This window comes from Sapajus apella, unplaced genomic scaffold (genome assembly GCF_009761245.1).
Source record: "Sapajus apella isolate SASKATOON/1434 unplaced genomic scaffold, GSC_monkey_1.0 scaffold72, whole genome shotgun sequence".
In the NCBI taxonomy this organism is placed as follows: Eukaryota; Metazoa; Chordata; class Mammalia; order Primates; family Cebidae; genus Sapajus; species Sapajus apella.
This window is the reverse complement of record NW_022437012.1, coordinates 10315093-10336067: the sequence shown is the minus strand read 5'-3', so window position 1 is coordinate 10336067 and position 20975 is coordinate 10315093. Positions and strand designations below refer to the sequence as shown.

The 20975-nt window shown below is 38.7% G+C and overlaps 2 protein-coding genes across 8 annotated transcripts in view; one reads left to right on the top strand and one right to left on the bottom strand.

Moving 5' to 3' along the window:
* The window catches only part of MAP3K19 (mitogen-activated protein kinase kinase kinase 19), an 80851-nt gene extending 76414 nt beyond the window's left edge, over positions 1-4437 (top strand). For 2 of the 4 annotated variants that reach the window (XM_032250679.1, XM_032250676.1), the window contains one exon: positions 4006-4437. In XM_032250679.1, the coding sequence (XP_032106570.1) occupies positions 4006-4017 (12 nt within the window). In that variant the 3' untranslated portion in view covers positions 4018-4437. The remainder of the gene's footprint in view (positions 1-4005) is intronic. The other 2 variants (XM_032250681.1, XM_032250678.1) reach the window with 1 other exon arrangement.
* Positions 4438-10671: 6234 nt separating this feature from the next.
* Positions 10672-20975, bottom strand: part of CCNT2 (cyclin T2) — a 44202-nt gene continuing 33898 nt past the window's right edge. For 3 of the 4 annotated variants that reach the window (XM_032250682.1, XM_032250684.1, XM_032250685.1), the window contains 2 exons: positions 17337-17407; positions 10672-16803 (listed from right to left, as the gene is read on the bottom strand). In XM_032250682.1, coding sequence (XP_032106573.1) covers positions 15385-16803; positions 17337-17407 — 1490 coding nt within the window. In that variant the 3' untranslated portion in view covers positions 10672-15384. The remainder of the gene's footprint in view (positions 16804-17336; positions 17408-20975) is intronic. The other variant, XM_032250683.1, reaches the window with a different exon arrangement.

Sequence of the window (20975 nt, the reverse complement as noted above, 5' to 3'; positions counted from 1 at the left end):
AACTATTTCAAAAAATTGAGAAGGAAGGAATTCTCCCTAACTAATTCTATGAAGCCAGAATTACCCTGATACCAAAACCAGACAAGGATGCAAAAACCACACACACAAAAAGAAAACTATAGGCCAATATCCTTGATGAACACAGATACAAAATTCCTGAATAAAATACTAGCAAATCTAACCCAACAGCACATCAAAAAGTTAATATGCCATAATCAAGTGAGTTTTATGCTAGTGATGCAACGATGGTTCAACACACACAAATCGATAAGCATGATACATCATATTAACAGAATGGAGGACAGAAACAATATGACCATCTCAATAAAAATAGAAAAGGCATTTTCTAAAATTCAACATTCCTTCATGATAAAAACTATCAACAAACTAGGCATAGAAAGAACATACCTCAATATAATAGACTATACATGATGACAAACCCACAGCTAACATCATATAGAATATGCAAAATGTGAAAGCCTTTCTTCTTAGAACTGGAACAAGACAAGGATGCCCACTTTCACCACTCCTATTCAACGCAGTATTGGAAGTCCTAGCCAGAGTGACTAGGCAAGAGAAAGTATAAAAGACATTCAAACTGGAAAAGAGAAAGTCAAACTGTGCTTCTTTGCAGATAACTTGATCTTATATTTAGAAAAACCTGAGACTCCACCAAAACACTCAGATCGATTCAATAAAGATTAAGTAAAGTTGCAGGATACAAAATTAACATACAAAAATCAGTAGTGTTTCTATATACCAACATTGAAGTAGCTGAGAAAGAAATCAAGAAAGCAATTCCATTTAAAATGGCTATAAAAATAAGATAAAATACCTGGGAATGTATGTAACCAAGGAGGTGAAAGACCTCTGCAAGGAGAACTACAAAACACTGATGAAATAAACTACAAAACAGTGATGAAAAAAATTGAAGACACAAACAAATGCTCATGGGTCACAAGAATCAGTATCGTTAAAATGATCATACTAACCAAAGTCATCTATGGAGTCAATGCAACCTCTGTCAAAATGCCAATGTAATTTTCCACAGAAATACGTAAGAAACAATGCTAAAATCTGTGTGGAACCAAAAAGGGGCTCAAAGAGCCAAGAATAGAGAATCCAGAAATAAATCCCCATATGTAAACCAACTTGTTTTTGACAAAGGGTCCAAGAACATATACTGGGAAACTGACACCCTCTTCAATATATGGTGCTGGGAAAATAGAATATTCATATGCAGATGATGAAGTTAGACCCCTATCTCACCATATACAAAAATCAACTCAAAATTGATTAAATACCTAAACATAAGACTCAAAACTATAAAACTACTAGAAGAAAACACGAGAGAAACACTCCAGGGCATTGGTTTGAGCAGAAGCTCTTTAATGTATAGCTCCATTTGTCTAGGTTTGGTTTTGTTGCCTGTGCCTTTAAGGTAAGGGAAACAACAGAGTGAAGAGACAACCTGTTGAATGGGAGAAAATATTTGCAAAATGTTCATTCAACAAGAAACAGATCTTTAAAGGAGACACAGCCGGGCGCGGTGGCTCAAGCCTGTAATCCCAGCACTTTGGGAGGCCGAGGCGGGTGGATCACGAGGTCAAGAGATCGAGACCATCCTGGTCAACATGGTGAAACCCCGTCTCTACTAAAAATACAAAAAATTAGCTGGGCATGGTGGCGCGTGCCTGTAATCCCAGCTACTCCGGAGGCTGAGGCAGGAGAATTGCCTGAACCCAGGAGGCGGAGGTTGCGGTGAGCCGAGATCGCGCCATTGCACTCCAGCCTGGATAACATGAGTGAAACTCCGTCTCAAAAAAAAAAAAAAAAAAAAAAAGTTAAAGGAGACACAAATAGCCGACAGGCGTATGAAGAAACGCTCAACATCACTAATAAACAAGGAAATGCAAATTAGAACCATAAAGAGATACTATCTTATCCCAGTTAAAATGGCTACTATTAAAAACACAAAAAAAAGCCTTCAGCCTGGAAAACTGTCAGCCCCTGAGGCTTTCAGCTTGATAGGATGCTGGTCTTTAAAAAAAGAAAAATGAAAAAGAAAAAACAAAAAAAAATAACAGATGCTGGCAAGAATGCATAGATAAGGGACTCATGTACTGTTGGATGTGAGTGTAAATCAATAAAGCCATTATGGAAAACAGTATGGAGACTTCTCAAAAAACTAAAAATAGAACTACCTGCTATATGATCCAGCCATCCTCCTACTGAGCATTTATCCAAAGGAAAGAAAAATCATTATTGTATGTAAGGGATACCTGCGTCCTCATGCTTATTGCAGCCCTATTCACAATAGCAAAGGTATGGATCCACCTAACTGTCCCTCAACAGATGAATGGATAAAGAAAACGTAGTAGGTATACACAACAGAATGCTACTCAGCCATAAAAAAAATGAAATCTTATCATTTTCAGCAACACAGATGGATCTGGAGTTCATCATCTTAAGTAAAATAAGCCAGGTCCAGCAAGACAAACATCACATCTTTTCACTCTAATGTGGGAGCTACGAAAGTTGATCTCATGGAGGTAGAGGGTAGAATGATAGTGATCAGAGGCTGGGAAGGGTGTGTATGTGGGGGGGCAGAGAGGATGAAGAGAGGTTGGTTAATGGGTATATAATTAGATAGAAGGAATAAGTTCCAATGTTTGATAACAGAGCGGGGTGACTGTCATTAACAACAATGTATTCTGTATTTCAAATAGCTAGAAATGTTCCTGACACATAGAAATGATGAACTCATTATTATCAATAAAAAAAAGTGGTTGCACAATGTGACGGGTAGGGGAAGTTACTTGTTCGTTAAAGCCTTAATAAATATTTATGCATCTGAAAAAACAATCAAAAGATAGCCAACTGAACCAAAATAATGCCTCTGGAATAGGCCATTGCAGCTAATTATTGACTATTTCATTAGCTCATTTGTTCATTAACTGGCTCATTGACTGATACCTTTCTCAAATCTTTTGAATTTCTTGAAGAAAAAAGCTATGCCACAATAGTACTGAACAACTGTCGCCCTTTATCTTATGTTAATCCAGGAGTGCCCAAAATGGAATTATTTCAATTAATCACCAAAGCATATTTGAAAATCTATTTTTAAAAGTCTTTTCATTTCTGGGTTTTAATGCTTCTAAATCAAAGTAAGTGAGAATTTTGCCATATGTAAATTATACTACAAACAAATTGAACAAAAGTACAATGGACAATGGGGCCTAGTTTTCAATTACAATAGCTACCACTGCCGGGCACGGTGGCTCAAGCCTGTAATCCCAGCACTTTGGGAGGCCGAGGCGGGTGGATCACGAGGTCAAGAGATCGAGACCATCCTGGTCAGCATGGTGAAACCCCGTCTCTACTAAAACTACAAAAAATTAGCTGGGCATGGTGGTGTGTGCCTGTAATCCCAGCTACTCAGGAGGCTGAGGCAGGAGAATTGCCTGAACCCAGGAGGCGGAGGTTGTGGTGAGCCGAGATCGCGCCATTGCACTCCAGCCTGGGTAACAAGAGCGAAACTCCGTCTCGAAAAAAAAAAAAAAAGCTACCACTTTTCGAACAAGTACGATGCTATTGTTTAAAAGTTGTATATGTTATTTAATTCTCCCAATGAGTTAGGTATTATTGTTTCCATCTTACTGATGAGGAGAGTTTTAGTCACTTGCTTAAGGTTACACAGTTAAAAATTGGAGACTGGACTCAACCCACGTCTGTTTGACTATCAGAAGTTGTATTTCCTTTTTTTCCTTTCTTTTTTTTTAAGAGATGGGGTTGCACCATATTGGTCAGACTGGTCTTGAACTCCCGACCTCAGGTGATCCGCCCACCTCAGCCTCCCAAAGTGCTGGGATTACAGGCGTGAGCCACCGCGCCCGGCCAAAAGTTGTATTTCCATCTTTAAAAGTTTGCATTTGAGTTAAGTAGATTTCATTAGCATTCTCATTACTGGATGCTACTGCTTCTAATATGTTTTTCCCTTCTTAGGGACCAGCATGAGCGACCTTCTGCCCTCCAGCTCCTGAAGCACTCCTTCTTGGAGAGGAGCCACTGAATATACATCAAGACTTTCTTCCCAGTTCCACTGCAGATAGTCCCTTATTGCTTAATTGGGGGGAATGATGGCTAAGGGATCTTTGTTTCCCTACTGGAAATTCAGTCTAACTCAGTTTAAACAGATCCTATGGTGTCACTAACTGAAAGTTTTAGTTATAAATTAGCCTCCTCAAGTGTTAGGCATGATTACGCACAGTATCAGAAAACATTTTCTTAATAACAACAAAACACATTTCAGTGTTTACAGTTTTGATTGTCCAGGAACTACATTCTCTGTTGCTTTGTATGATATTTTCTTTTATTTTTCACCTGTCCTGTCAATTTTAATGTTGTTAGTTTAAAATAAATTGTAAAAACCACTTATATTTTCTTGGTTGGTGAGTAAAGACGCTTACTTAATTATTCCAAAGCAGACTAGAGGAAGGCAGGAAGGTAAGTTAAAGAGATTTTAGATTCTGTTTACTTTGGCAGCAATCTAACCCTTAAAGATTCTTGGAGGCTCAAGGCCTGATAGGAGGAGGTGAGGGCCTTGGCATTTCATTAACAGAGGGCCCCCGAACTCCTCAGATGGCTCCAAGAAATTGTGCTAGTTAAGATGGCATCATAAACCTTGGGCTGCTTTCCCTGTAGCTTATTTGTAGTGATTTGAATTCTTCATCTATTTGCAGAGTGAATCAGGTCATTACCACATGCAGAAACAGTTGGTAGGACAAAAGCTAGGTCTGATAAGGGAAGGATGAATCAACACACAAACTTTTCCAGAGACCTTTGCTCACTTCATCTGAATAGTTACCTCTGATGAGGTCATCCTTTAAATACTTTCAAATACTGCCATACCTAGAACATTAGTAGACCTCACAAAAGTGAGCATGGATGAGATAATAGTATTACAAGCTATTTTAAGCTGGTGGATTAAGCAATTTTTTTTTTTTTGACTGAGTCTTGCCCTATCACCCAGGCTAGAGTGCAGTGGCATGATTTCAGCTCACTGCAACAACCTCCACCTCCTAGGTTCAAGCAATTCTCCTGCCTCAGCCTCCTGAGTAGCTGGGATTACAGGCACCCACCACCACACTTGGCTAATTTTTGTATTTTTAGTAGAGACGGGTTTTCACCATGTTGGCCAGGATGGTCTTGAACTCCTGACCTCAAGTGATCCACCTGCCTCAGCCTCCCAAAGTGCTGGGATTACAGGCATGAGCCACTGTGCTCAGCCAGGCTTAAGCATTTTTTTTTTTTTTTTTTTTTTTTTGAGATGGAGTTTCGCTCTTGTTACCCAGGCTGGAGTGCAATGGCGCGATCTCGGCTCACCGCAACCTCCGCCTCCTGGGTTCAGGCAATTCTCCTGCCTCAGCCTCCTGAGTAGCTGGGATTACAGGCACGCGCCACCATGCCCAGCTAATTTTTTGTAGTTTTTAGTAGAGACGGGGTTTCACCATGTTGACCAGGATGGTCTTGATCTCTTGACCTCGTGATCCACCCGCCTCGGCCTCCCAAAGTGCTGGGATTACAGGCGTGAGCCACCGCGCCCGGCCTGGCTTAAGCATTTTTGATAAGGTTTCCATTGCTGTTGACCTCACTCATTCACCAAACTTCACTGGTACCTATTGTTATTATTTTATTTTTATTTTTTTGAGGCGGAGTCTCACTCTGTCACCCAGGCTGGACTGCAGTGACATGATCTTGGCTCACTGCAACCTCTGCTCCTAGGTTCAAGTGATTCTCCTGTTTCAGCCTCCCGAATAGCTGGGATTACAGGCACCTGCCACCACACCCAGCTAATTTTTGTACAGTAGTTTTAGTAGAGATGAGGTTTCACCATCTTGACCAGGTTGGTCTTGAACTCTTGACCTCATGATCCACCCACTTTGGCCTCCCAAAGTGTTGGGATTACAGGCATGAGCCACCGCACCTGGCCGTCATCTATTGTTCCAAGCTATAGCCATAGATATTTTTACTGGCTGCCATCATTTCAAGGTGGCACAACTACAAACTAGGAGTATTCCGGTACTAATATCCGGATTTGTCAAGACCAAGATGCTTTAGTGTTTATGAAATAAATGTGAAATGCAGCCCAGGTGAGGTAAAAACAGCTTTTACTTGGAATATGTAACATTAGATGAGTCTTTGTAGGTATAACTTTTCTCAAATTTGTACACTGTTTTTTCATATTTAAAGAAATTAAGGGATAAATATGTCCTTTATTTTACTTACTTGCATCTCAACATGATCAGAAACAACATAATTTTGAAAGGGTAGGGCTTATTTCTTTTCCATTTTGGAGGGATCTTCAGCATTCTTTCAAATCTGAATATTGTATTGGATTTTAAAGCAACTTACTATTTACAATCAAGCCTGTTAAACCTTATGGGGAAAGGGCAAAGAATAAGACCTGTTAATACTGTGTATAGAGATCACAGTAATGGACACATGAAGTTGGTGTTAACAAGTTTACTCCTGTTCTACTGAGTTATAAGGATGCTGAACACAATTTTGGAAAAGCTGGGTGGGGTGGCTCACACCTATAATCCCAGCACTTTGGGAGGCCAAAGCGGGTGGATCACTTGAGGTCAGGAAATTGAGACCAGCCTGGACAGTATAATGAAACCTCATTTCTACTAAAAATACAAAAAATTAGCCAGATGTGATGGCATGTGCCTGTAATCCCAGTTGCTCGGGAGGCTGAAGCAGGAGAATCACTTGAACCCAGGAGGCAGAGGCTGAGCCACTGCACTCCAGACTGGGCAACAAAAGCAAAACTTCGCCTCAAATAAACAAAAAACAAAAAACCAAAAAACCCAAAAATCTCCATCTCAAAAAAAAAAAAAAAAGCTGAAATTTTCAATAGGCAACGCTTGGTCTTCAAAGCTTCTGTGTTTTTGTTATTCACTGTGTTTAAGATATGACCAATTATTTGGAATTACACTCTTCATGATCATTGTCCACATATGTGTTCTTACTGCTCCTTCCTTTTGAAGAGGGTCTGAAAGGAGGTTGGGAGTGGAGGTAGGTTGGGGCTGGGAGGGCTAGCATTCACTGAGCTCTTAGCAGAAAAAGGCACATCATTTCATTCTGGCTGCTGATTGGGATGGTAGCATCTTTCTCCCTTTATTAAATAAAGAGCAGGCTTCAGAGCTAGCTTTTTCAAGGCTATCCAACTCAAGGTGGGAGTTGGGATTTGCCACCCATAAAGCTCTTTCCTGATGTCTCCCACAAACTTATGGTTTATAAATGGTATCAGTCACATCTAGTTTTACTCAGAGTCCAGTGAAATACCACTGCGATGCTGATGCACCGGTCCAGTTCTTGATTTTGAGTACTTGAATGGTGTGAAAAGCTTTTCATTGTTCACCTAGCAGTAATATAGTCCTCTCTTCCATGGACATCACCCTTTTCACCAGGCACAACAGCCTGAGTTTTCAATCACATTGAAAATTCATTTATGTACTAAATTCCTGTATGCTCTGGGCCCAAGCCCAAAGACATTTTAACTCCCAAGTTCTAAAAAGTAGATTTACAGCATCCCCTTAACTTTAACATACTTTAGTCATACACTGTGTAATGAGTAGCTCCAAGATAATAACCTACTTAATCTGCTTAATGAGCAGCTAAAGGCTACCTGCTGTCACGTACTAGGCCGTCTTTATTCTTCATATGAGCAGCACTTACAAGTATTAATTCAGTTTAAAGCAGCTATTTAAATGCAAAAACTTGTATTTAAAAAAATCTTTCCAGGTGATTCTGCTAATTTAAAAATCCCTGGTGTAAGCAGCCTCTCTCTCTACTGGTAATAAAGTTTAAAAAAATGTTGTATATGCCATCACACTGTGAAGTTTATAGAGAATAATGCTTTTTCTATTGACAGGACATCACAACATTGTGAAAATCCATGGCTGAATTCATCCATAAGGCAGTCATTAACAGGCTGATGTGAAAGATTAAAGAAAACCGACCTCCTCAACTGTGTCTGAACATTTGAAAGATCTAAGTAAGCCTCTTAATTTCATGTCCATATGATAGGAACCTTTTGTCAGTGAGGCCCTACATTGTTTTGGGAGGTGGTCCTGAGGGGAATAAATAGGCAGACCATATGGTACAGCTAAAACAAAAACATACAATTCATTTTATATTGAAAAGTGCAGCGGGTGAGGGTGAAGGAATAAACAATGGACATGGATGAGTTTGGTTAGAATTACTCACTTTGTAAAGTTAAAACCCAACTAATTTATGTTAATAGAACAAGCCCTTACTGGCATCAGCACCAGTGAGACAAATCTCTTACTGTGATATAAAAAAATATTTGTTACATTTAAGCTAAAAATGTTTTATTTTTAATTTTTTTTTTTTTTTGAGATGGAGTTTCGCTCTTGTTACCCAGGCTGGAGTGCAATGGCGCGATCTTGGCTCACCGCAACCTCCACCTCCTGGGTTCAGGCAATTCTCCTGCCTCAGCCTCCCGAGTAACTGGGACTACAGGCACGCACTAGCATGCCCAGCTGATTTTTTGTATTTTTAGTAGAGACGGGGTTTCACCATGTTGACCAGGATGGTCTCAATCTCTTGACCTCGTGATCCACCTGCCTCAGCCTCCCAAAGTGTTGGGATTACAGGCGTGAGCCACCGCGCCCGGCTTTTAATTTTTTTTAATAAAAAAAAATTATTTTGAGACAGAGTCTTGCTCTGTTGCCCAGGCTAGAGTGCAATGGTGTGATCTCGGCTCACTGCAATCCCCGCCTCCCAGTCTCAAGTGATTCTCCTGCCTCCACCTCCCAAGTAGCTGGGATTACAGGCACGCACCACAATGCCCAGCTTTTTTCTATTTTTTAGTAGAGATGGGGTTTTACCATGTTGGCAAGGTTGGTTTCAAACTCCTGACCTCAGGTGATCTGCCCGCCTTGGCCTCCCAGTGTTGGGATTACAGGTGTGAGCCACCATGCCTGGTCTGAAAATGTATTTTAAAATAAGTGACTTTTCTATCCTAATTCTACTTTATCAAAGTTACTGCAATTAGCTTTCATCTTCTTTCAAGTGGAAGGTGTAAGAAAATTGTTGGGATGGGGAGGGAAGTTGGCAAGCAACCTAAAGAACAGCTTATGATTAAATATCTTTGAAGGGGCTGGGTGTGGTGGCTCACACCTGTAATCCTAGCACTTTTGCAGGCTGAGGTGGGTGGATGGCTTGAGCCCACCCTGGGCATGTCAAAACCCTGTTCTACAGACAAAGAAAAAAAGAAAAAATGATGAGTTCGTGTCCTTTCTAGGGACATGGATGAACCTGGAAACCATCATTCTCAGCAAACTGACACAAGAACAGAAAATCAAACACCGCATGGTTCTCACTCATAGGCGGGTGTTGAACAATGAGAACACATGGACACAGGGAGGGGAGCATCACATACTGGGGTCTGTGGGGGGGAAACGGGGGAGGGACGGCGGGGGGGGGGGAGTGGGGGAGGGATAACATGGGGAGAAATGCCAGATATAGGTGATGGGGAGGAAGGCAGCAAACCACACTGCCACGTGTGTACCTACACAACAATCTTACGTGTTCTTCACATGTACCCCAAAACCTAAAATGCAATTAAAAAAAATAGCCAGGCATGGTGGCACACGCCTGTAGTCCCAGCTACTCAGGAGGCTGAGGTTGGATGATTGCTTGAGCCTGGGAAGCGGAGGCTACAATAAGCCAAAAATGATGCCACTGCACTCCGCTTTGGTGAGAGTGAGACCTTGTCTCAAAAAATAAAAAAAATTTAAATGGATAGTTTCCCTCTCAGATAATAATTATTTTTGTGGTTTTTATGGGAGTCATGCAAGAGGTTAGACAAGAAAACCCCAAAATAGAAATTAGAATGAACAATTTAAAATAATTCTGGACACAGTAGGGATGCAGTGTTTAATATGTTCCAGTTATACACCTGGATTGGCCTTCATCATTCCATCCAATATCCCAAATCTATCCCTCTATTAGGATTCTCTTTAATGCTATCTATTCTATCTAGCCTTCCTTGACCGTCTAAGCCTTACACAACTCTATGAACAGGTACTACTACTAACACTTTGTAGGGAAGAAAATCAAAGCATGAGGTCAAGTAATTCACCTAATGCCATTCTGTTATGAAGTGGTAGGGCTGAGACTAGAACATGGACCATCTGATCCCAAAGCCTGCACTCCTTGATGATGCATGAAATTACTTGGATAGAATCAATCATACTAGAGATCTTCTCACATTTCCTGGGACTCAATGTTAATTCCGTTTTGTTGCTGTTGAGAAAGTCTCGCTCTGTCACCCAGGCTGGAGTACAGTGGTGCAATCTCAGGCTCACTGCAACCTCTGCCTCCTGGGTTCAAGAGATTCTCCTGCCTCAGCCTCCCAAGTAGCTGGGATTACAGGAATGCACCACCACACCCAGCTGATTTTTGTATTTTTAGTAGAGACAGGGTTTCTCCATGTTGGCCAGGCTAGTCTCCAACTCCTGACCTCGGGTGATCCATCCACCTTAGCCTCCCAAAGTGCTGGGATTACAGGCATGAGCCCCTGCACCCCGCCTGAGAGTTACTTCTGATTCACATTAAGACATGTTAAGAGTCTTGGACTTATGTTGTGAATAAACAAATTTTATTAGTTCCTTGTATAGATAAAAGTCAATGACTAATTCATGCCATATACACATATTCCTGTTTCAGATTTTCTATTAGCAAACATCCTATTCAATTGTTGGGAGTTTTGAGTACATTCAGAAAATGAAACCCCACAATCACTGTTTACAACAAATGAGTACATAGGAAGTTTTCTAATAAAATGAAGCTGCTCGAAAAAAACATGCATTAAAAATAAGAATGTACTCATCACTTAATAAGAATGTACTCCTTATTAAGCAATAGGCAAATCAAATTAAACAAACTCCTGAAGTGACAATGCTCGGGAGTTTTGAGTTTCCGCCCCGAACTTGAAAATAAAGGAAATCAGACAGGCCTCAACATTTTGAGATTAATAGATTCCACAGTGAATGTTAAGTTGCCTATATGAGAACAGAATTACTCCTAGCCAATCTTCGAGGTATCTTGCTTATCAACCTACTTAAGGAATCTGTCAGGCAGAATAGGTAAACAGTAAATTATAGAAAGAAGGTGGGGCAGAGGCAAAAACGGGCTGTTCCCAAATCGACACTGCAGGGTAGAAAACGAATGTATAGTATTAGGCCGAAAATAGTTTGAGCTTTTCAGTCCCACTGGCAGGATTTATTAAAAAGAGATGTTCCAGCGAAATTTAAAATAAAACCTTTGATTTTGGTTCCATATATGTCAGCTTACAGCAATTAGATGGCTCACTTATTTGTTATTATCAGAATGTGATCCTCAAATTAACACATTAGTATCATAGCTTGGTATCCAAGGCCGGAGAATGTGCTGCTTTTCCAATGCAGAAATCCCTGTCTAAATAAGCCCATCTTAGGGCACATGAGATTAGCACCTGTTATCCTGTGAACTCACTTAATTCAAGTGTGAGATTTTTTGATCCCCCATCTGGGTAGTCATTGAATCCTACTGCCTCCCAAGAAAGTCTCTGAAGCAGAAATCAGGAGAAATAATCAATGATTCTTCCTAACAAGAGCCTCCAAATATTCTCAGCAAAGACATCCTAAAAATCACTTAACAATTTAAGCAGGTATGCTTTTCATTTGGATAAAAACTGGAAATGGAGTAGTATCGTGAGAGAACTGTCTTCCTAAGATGTTATGTTAAAAAAAGTCCCCAGGTCTATAGTAGATGCAAAATCTGAAATATCTAATCAACTAAGTGTACTCATGAAGTGCGTAATATTCATGCAGATATAAGCAGTGGTTTATTTCTAAGGTTGCTTAAGGAATACAAGTCAGCAATTTAAATTCTCAAATATAAAAGAAAATGTGCTTGAAATCTTTTAAGGCAAGGGTATCTGATGCTACCGAAAACATTTCATATTGGTTCTCAGAAGCAGACCTCAATTAGTCTTTTCTAGTTCAAAAAGGATAGGCCAGAAGTTAGGTATTCTACATAATACAATCTGTTGCTACAAAGTAATATAAGCAGCCACTCATTCAAGAAACCATACATTGTTAGAAATTTCCTTTAGGTGACTGAATAAGAACTTTAACCAGGATGAATCAGCACACAAAGAGGAAGACCAAGGTGCACATTGAACTGCTTTCAAAGATAAACCCAGGGTTGACAACAGGACTTTTTTTGATATTTACATACCTGCAACTAAGAAACTGAGGTTTCACCACTAAAGGATGCTACTGCCTGTTTTGTTAAGTAGGCCTCTAAGAATGTTTCAGTGAACAAACACCCATTTGCTTTGGTCTGAAAATACCATATTTTAAAATAGCTAAGGCAAATATTTAGGGGGGCACAGCTTAATACTGGAAAACTAGCTGGAAGAGGTAGAAGTAAAGCCTTTGCAATGTGCTTTTGTGTAAAGGTAACAAATCTGTGATCTAGGGAAAACACAACTTAAAAATGACTCACTCTTTTATAGGATGTTTAAAGATAATGCTTTTTAATATTTCAAATGTTTTTTTTTTTTAAATCTCATCAAAAATGTTATCACCTTAACAGTACTTTGCACATGTGGAATTCCATACCTAAATTTGATGATACTATTTTGGTTTATTTATGGCCATTTATAAGAAGACTCACAGTAATAATGTCCATTCATCAGAGTCTTTTTCTTTGGTAGAGCCTAATGGGACCAGGCAGATGAACTGTTACGCAAATAAGATGGATAAAGCAAATCCATGATAGTATGAATTATAAGAGTTTTTGTTTAATGGAAATGAAACTTAAAATGGATTTCCATATTTATCTCCATCATTATTTTGGAAGCTTAATATCCTGTTCAGGGGTTAAAGAGTTTGAATAGCTCACACAATCCTGTAAAAATGACAACTGGCTGCCCTTTAATAAATAAAGTCATTGTAAAGAATTACATTTACAGAGTGAAAAGTGAATACATAGCATTTCAAATTCAATTTTGGAAGTACTAATAAGTACTGACCCATAACAATATACACTAGCTATCTTTTTAACTGTCCATCATTAGCACCAATGAAGATTCAACAAAATTACCTTTATTCCCACATCTCAAAACAATTCTGCAAATTCTTAGTGAAGTTTAACTATAGTCACAGACCTTAAATATTCACATTGTTTTCTATGTCTATTGAAAATAAGTTCACTACTTTTCTGGATAGTCTTTACAAAATCTTATTAAAATTCCTGGTATTATCACCCCAATTATACAGTAGCACAACCACCTTACGTAGTTTTTACATGATAGCTCTGTAGAGGTTTCACATCTAAATTACCAAGAAAACCCTTCCCTCCCTCATCTTGCACTCAGCTTAATTCTATACTAGTCCTTGGATTATGTACCGCTGTAAAAGTATAACTGTATCAAAATTGCCATGTTTATGGATACAATATTTTGCCATACAGAGCAACAAAGTTACATATAATGACAAAGATTACCAAAGTTATGCAAGACAAGAACAAATGTTAGGACATGCTACCTAGGCACAGTCCCTACACAAAGAGGCTCCTAAGTACCTCAAGTTCAAATAACATTGACAAAATAATGAACAATTATCTTTAAAAATTATAAAGCTACTGGCAAATTAGGTAATTGCTAAATAAAGGTAGAGCACAAGATTAAACTCTAATATTTACAACTGCAACATACTTGAGTAAAATTACAATTGTGCACATATTAGTGGCTTTGTAACAAAAATAATTCATACAAAGAAGAAATTAAGTTTTCAGTTCAACGGAGGTTGAATCCAACCCATCTCAATTGTACTCAACAACTCAAAGATTTACCACAGAATCAATTCAAGATTAGCTGATAAACAAGAGCCATATTACTGGTGTTTAAGACAAAATCTAAACAAGTTTTAAAATCTAATGTTTGATCAGAAGTCAGATGACTGTGCAAACTTTACCTCAACAGAAATACACGGAGATGTGCAAACAAATGTAAAACCTCCACTCGTGGTTTGCCTGGGAGGCTGACCTTTTCTTTCTTACAGAGCTTCCTGATAACCATAAACTATAAATACAGGTATAATGCACAGTCAGTGCTCTTTTCATTTTTATTTATTGTTAGAATATAAAAGAATTGAGAGAGAATAGGTTTAATTTGTTTTATAAGGAAGACTACATTTACCTGAAAAAGAAATATGGCATCACACACAAACACTTCAGGGGAGGGGTATATTTAAGAATATAGTGTCATTCTGAATGCTAAAGGAAAAGTGATCCCTGTTTAGTGTTAAAATATGTAGTGTAAAATTCTTTAAAGGAAACAACTCACTATATCTCTACTAGGTTAAGTTATTGTGAATTTAGTTTTCTAATCACAGTAATCCACATAACCATTATTAACAGCTCTGTTTCATAGAACTGCAACAAGCCAACAAACATTTAAATGCACTTCACATCAAGAGTATGTAAACTTTATTTTTTCCTCTTCAAGCCTTCAGAAAGTTAGGGGCTATTTCAGCAGCCAATCTGGTCAGAACCTCTGAAGGCAAAATTTCAGTGCCTCGCAGTATAAATGACCATCTGTGGCACTGCATATGCATCTGGTAGTGAAGTGTCCCCTATCAGTGGCTTCCAGTAAGGCCTAGAGTTTAAGGTTAACATAAAAAAGTGCCACCTTTGTTTTAGATTAGTGATGGACTCTGACAAGATAAAATAAAGTTATTCTGTATATTGTTATACTTACAAGCAGCTCCAATCCTGAGTATTTATGGTAATATCTAAACATACAAAAATGTATGTACATTTTTCTCCACTTTCTTGTAAACAGTTGTCAGTATACTGTTTTATCCCTTTATCATTGAAACATGCAAATCATACATACAAGTATAAATACACAAAAAAAAAACAATTTACACTCATTCAAAAGCCAAGCAACAACAACAAAAAATAGCTACAATATTCAAATCATAAATAACGAATGCTTGAGGCATCTTATATTCCTAGAAGCAGCCAGCCATTCATCCTAATGTTCTTAGCTGCAATTGTAGAAATACTGAGTTTTGCACCTTCCATGCTTTTACAGTATTTATAACACTATCATATGTGGAGATAAAGACTTGTTTACTATAATCTCTTCTTTTCAGAATGAAGAATAAAGCAGCACTTACAAATATTGAAGCAGTGGCAGCAACGGCAGGTGTTGCCACTGCTAGATCAGGAGGAATTTTTCCATTCTAACAATTTTTAAACTAAAAAAGTAAAGGAAAAATTGACCTAAACAAATTATTACATGTTCATTCCTTGGGCACTTAACAGCGAGTCCAGCATGTCGAATGTGTCTTTGTAGTCCATATGCTGGCTGCTTGTACTGTACTCGTGATTGGCATCAGGACCGTTGGTCTCCACTGGCTTCTTGTCCAGTTTCACGAGGGTGCTGAGATGTCCGTAGCCCACCTGGTATGTGACAGGGGGAGGAGGGGGTAAGGGATGGTTAAAAACAGAGTTGTGAGAGGATATATACTGCTTAACAGAGGAGGAAGAACTAGATGAACTACCTGAACTTTTGGAACTTTTGCTCATTTTGGAGTGGTGGTTGTGGGATGCATCATTGACATGTAGCCTCTTCCTGGAAGAGCTGGAGCTAGAGGAAATGCCATCACTGCTCAGGCCAACAGGACTCCTCAGAACAGTGGGTGGTATTCCATCAGCACTGTGTTTACTGCCACCGCTGCCGCCGCCACTATGTGAGTGGGAATGCTTGTGACTGCTGGTGTGGTGGCGGTTTGAGGGATGCTCCTTGTGCTTCTCCTTATAGTCTCTGCTAATATGTGGGCTTGAATGCTTGCTCTTCCCACTGCCTTCATCAGAAGAGCTGTGTCTTTCTGAAGAGGAAACTTTTATTTTCATTTTCAGTTCTTCTTTACTGGCGCTTTTATCAGTGGGTGGTATTGGAATCCGTAATTTCAGTGATCCACTCTTTTCCTTTTTATCTGCCATGTATTTTTCAGTATTTGCAATGGGTATTTTCATTTTAATGGGAGAAGTTACAGAACTGCTGCTGGCTGCCTGTGACTGCCCTTGTTTGTGCTGCTGTTCTACCTGGGCAGCTATATAATGATCCCTTACATCAAGATCAAGAGTTTCTAGTTTACGCTTTTCTCTATATTTATCTAAAGACATTTTCTGAGGAATTATTCCTGGAGTAGCAGAAATTGGCCCATGGTGTTTACTGCTCCCTGCTTTATGAGTATATTCTTGCTTAGAAGAATGATCTGAAATTTTGTCAGGTCTGTGATGTAATCCTGAATGCAGTGATACAGAAGGTCCCTGCTGGAAGTTGATGTTGTACTGGCTACCAGACAAAGATGTCTCCTGTTTCTGTGAATACATCTGTTCTGTCCTTGCTGAGTCTTGATGTTGAGGCCATTCCTGGTGTGATGACAAACTGTATGAAGTACTTGGCATTCCTGTTGCTAGCATTGACAAATTATCAGATGTATGGCTGTCTTGAACAGAAATATTTCCTGAATTTAGAGGTACTGGCGCAGGGAATGCTGATGTAGATGGTTTCTGAAAACTTGGGTTTGTAGGCACACCAGTGACACTATCTACTAAGATGGAATTCTGGACCAAAGATGAACCAAGAAGTGGTGTCTCTGATACCTGTCCATCTACTTTTGGTTTCTTAGCGGCTGCCTGACTAGCCTATTAAAATAAAACATAGAAGAAGCAGTGATATAGCAAAATAATTTAATGCAAATTGCTTGTCCTATAAAAGTTATATACTAAAAACATTATATATTTAACATATGGAAATAAAATGACTTGGGGTTCACAGTTTTATGTCGCCAGTAAATAAATGCCTTATTTAGAGGTATAGAAGGAAACTATAAAAAATTGAAAACACCAACTTTAGAATTAGATACAAGTCAAATCCTAGCCTAGCACTTGAGGAAGTAATTTAACTTGTCTAGGCTTTAGTTTCCCCATATGTAAAATTAAGAGGTTATTTCTGTCATAAACACTGCAAAAATGTTTTTAAAAATATAACATGCTTTTTAGCAAAGTCTCCTGGACTCTGTAGTTGAATATGTGAGTATATGTAACTTGAGATACACTGTATTATTCAGCAATACTGTAAAGATTATTTAATCACAACAATTCAAAATGGTTAGCTGGTTAGCTAGGTACATGTTATATAAATGACAGACTGACATTCTGTCTGTCAATTCTCTTACCCTCCAGTTTCGAATCTTCTTCAACCTACTAGGTGTTTTCTCCAATATTTGTAGAAACTCATGTGTTAGCTCTAAAAAGAAAATTTAAATTTAAAACTTAGAAGATGTCTTTAGGATATAAATTTCTCTTAAGTGGGCAGTGTTAAAAAGGAATGCTAGGAGTTCATCTACTTCACTTTTACCCTCCTATTCAACCCTCAGCATATACAGAAGTACACACAACTCTCAACCGGCATTTTCAAAGCTGAATCCTTTGTAACAATTACCTTCCCCCATGATTTTACTTGCTTAATTAGAATCTCTAGAAAATCTAGTAGCATTAAAAATAATCCCTCCCTCCAATAAAAAAATCTTTATTAAGCAAACAACATAGTAATTTTTGTTGCAGGCAAGATCAATGGATTCTTTAAAATTAGTGAACAAAAGTTTGAGGAAAAAGTTATTTGTATAATCCCAAAATATCTTCCCCAAGAAATGTATTAATTACATAAAGAAAAAAAATACTTAAAGTACAGAAACTACCTTAAGGATACCATTGTAACCAAGTGATCATGGTTGACATTACCAGTTACAAGACCTATCAACATATTGTACCCCTTGATATCATGCACCAAGCAAGACCCAACCTAGTTCTAATAATGAGAAATCATCAGACCTCAACTAAGGAACACTGTATAAAATGACCATTATTTTTCTAGGTGTCAATGTTATGAAAGACAAGGAAATAATGAAGAACTGTCACAGACTGGAGGAGACTTAAAGAGACATGTCAACTAAATGGAACATGGGATCCTAGAACAGGGACAAATACAGAATACCGAATAAAATCTGTGGTTTAGCTAACAGTATTGTACCAGTGCTAATTTCCTAGTTTTGATAATCATATATTGTTATGTAAGATGTTAGTATAAGGAGAAGCTAAAGGGTATACAGAGAACTCTGCACTATATTGTATTTTTTTGGTTTTCTTTTTTTTTGTTAAATAATAGAGATGGGGTCTCACTATGTTGACCAGGCTGATCTCATACTCCTGGTCTCAAGTGATCCTCCCATCTCCACCTCCCAAAGTGCTGGGATTACAGGTGTGAGCCACCATGCCTAGGCTTTTTTTTTTTTTTTTTTTTAAATAAAAAAAGGAAAATTTCTTCAACTATATTTACACTTCCTAGCAATAACACTACTAATATAGTAGCCAACTATCTTGATTATAATTTTCTATCAATTTTCTTAAAATTTTGATCACAATGAAATAACCCACCTTTCCAAAGTAGTGTGATTTTGATGAATTATAGTTTTATCCCCCAAAATACTGTCATTATTAGTTACTGGCCACTCTCAAATATTCACCAGTCAAATAAATTAGAATACTATATAATATTAATAATGCCAATTCAATCTCAATACTGGGGGAAACTATATCAGTAAAGACTACAGATTCATTTTTTATCATTTATGTTTGTTGTGGTATTGATAGTGCAGTGGCACGATTTCGGCTCACTGCAACCTCTGCCTCCTGAGCTCAAGCAATTCTTCTGCCTGTGCCTCCGGAGTAGCTGGGATTACAGGTGCCTGCCACCATGCCCAGCTAATTTTTTGTATTTTTAGTAGAAACGGGGTTTCATCATGTTGGCCAGGCTGGTCTTGAACTCCTGACCTTGTGATCCACCCACCTCAGCCTCCCAAAGTGCTAGGATTACAGGTGTGAGCCACCGCGCCCAGCAGATTCATTTTTTAATAGCAAGTTTCTTTGTAAACTATTCTAAGCCAATGCTAAGATCAGACAAACTATAATTAATCTTTCAAGATGTAATTTCCATGACAATGTCATGACTATTCCCTGCTAAAGTCTCATGAGCTTTTTCACCCAGTCTGGATGAAAAGAAAACCTAATGCCCAGACCACTTCCTCATTTGAAAAAAAAAAAGAGAGACTACTTTTCTACTTTTGGGTTGAACATTAACAAAACTGTTTTGACTCAATTTCTGTAACAGCTTGGTTGTAAAACATTAAATGCATTTAAAGTTCCTGGTCCAAAATCTAGTACACAAAATGTAAGTTTTGTTTTTCTTAAATATCCTATGTATTAAATTTTATAGCAGAACAAAATAATCTGTTCAATAATCCATTAAATTAAATCACGGTATGTGCCTAACATAGAGGCCCTTCTCTCTCAAAGCTACTGTCTAAGCCAATGTTCTTTTGTGGAACATAGTTATTAAGTGAATTATTTTAGTAAATAAGAATACTTATATCACTTTAGACATCACTCTACAATTCAGATAAATCTTCATGTCTTTTTTTTAAGACAGGGTTTCCTCTGTTGCCCAGGCTGCAGTGCAGTGGCATTATCACAGTCTCAGGTGATCCTACCACCATAGCCTTCATAGTAGCTGGGTCTATAGGAGTGTGCCCCCACACCCGTGTGTGTGTGTGTGTGTGTGTGTGTGCGCGCGCGCGCGTGTGTGTGTGTGTGTGTTTAGTAAAAACGAGATTTTGCCATGTTGCTCAGGCTGGGCTCAAACTCCTGTGTTCCACAGACGTGCGTTCCTGTGTTCAAGAGATGTGCGTGACTACACCTGGCCACATCTTCATATCTTAAATTTTGAGCACCTTTTTTGTGACCTACACAGAAAAAAGACGCGGTGGCTTATGCCTACAATCCCACTTTGGGAGGCCGAGGAGGGTGGATCACGAGATCAGGAATTCAAGACTAGCCTGGCTAACATGGTGAAACCCTATGTCTACTAAAATATAAAAATTATCCAGGTGTGGTGGTAAACACCTGTGATCCCAGCTATTTGGGAGGCTGGGGCAGAGAACTGCTTGAACCCAGGAGGCAGAGGTTGCAGTGAGCTGAGATTGAGCCACTGCACTCCAGCCCGGGCAACAGAGCAAGACTCTCTGTCTCTTTAAAAAAAAAAAAAAAAAAAAAAAAAGGGAAGAAAAAAAAGCTGCTGCAAATCATGCTGAAAGTTTTAATATATCAGGTCTCCAAGATTCCTATTCAACTGTTCTCCAAATTAATAATAAACCTTAGGTTTTTTACAACGGAAGTGAGGTAGATCCTGCTGTGTCAAAAAATCCCACATAAACCACAACCTAACCTCTGACCTAAAGACAGGATAAAAGGCAGATTACTTTTTTGCAATCTTTTTACTTTAGCACCAGGTGCTATAATACTAAGCTATTTTTAATAAAAATTTTTATTAGAAATAATAACAAAAAATAGTTTTTTGTTTTTTTTTTTTAAATAAACAACTATTTTTATTAAGATTATGCCTACTGGCCAGGCGCAATAACTCATGCCTGTAATCCCAGCACTTTGGGAGGCCAAAGCAGGTGGATCACAAGGTCAGGAGTTCAAAACTAGTCTGGCCAAGATGGTGAAACCCTGGCTCTACTAAAAATACAAAAATTAGCTAGGCATGGTGGCAGGCACCTGTACTGCCAGCTACTCAGGAGGCCGAGGCAGAGAACTGCTTGAACTTGGGAGAAAGAGGTTGCAGTGAGCTGAGATGGCATTACTGCACTCCAGCTTGGGCAATAGAGCAAGACTCAGTCTCCAAAAAAAAAAAAAAAATTATGCCTACCTAATCTTAATCTGGTGACTATTAAGCTACAACAATGACCTAGATAACC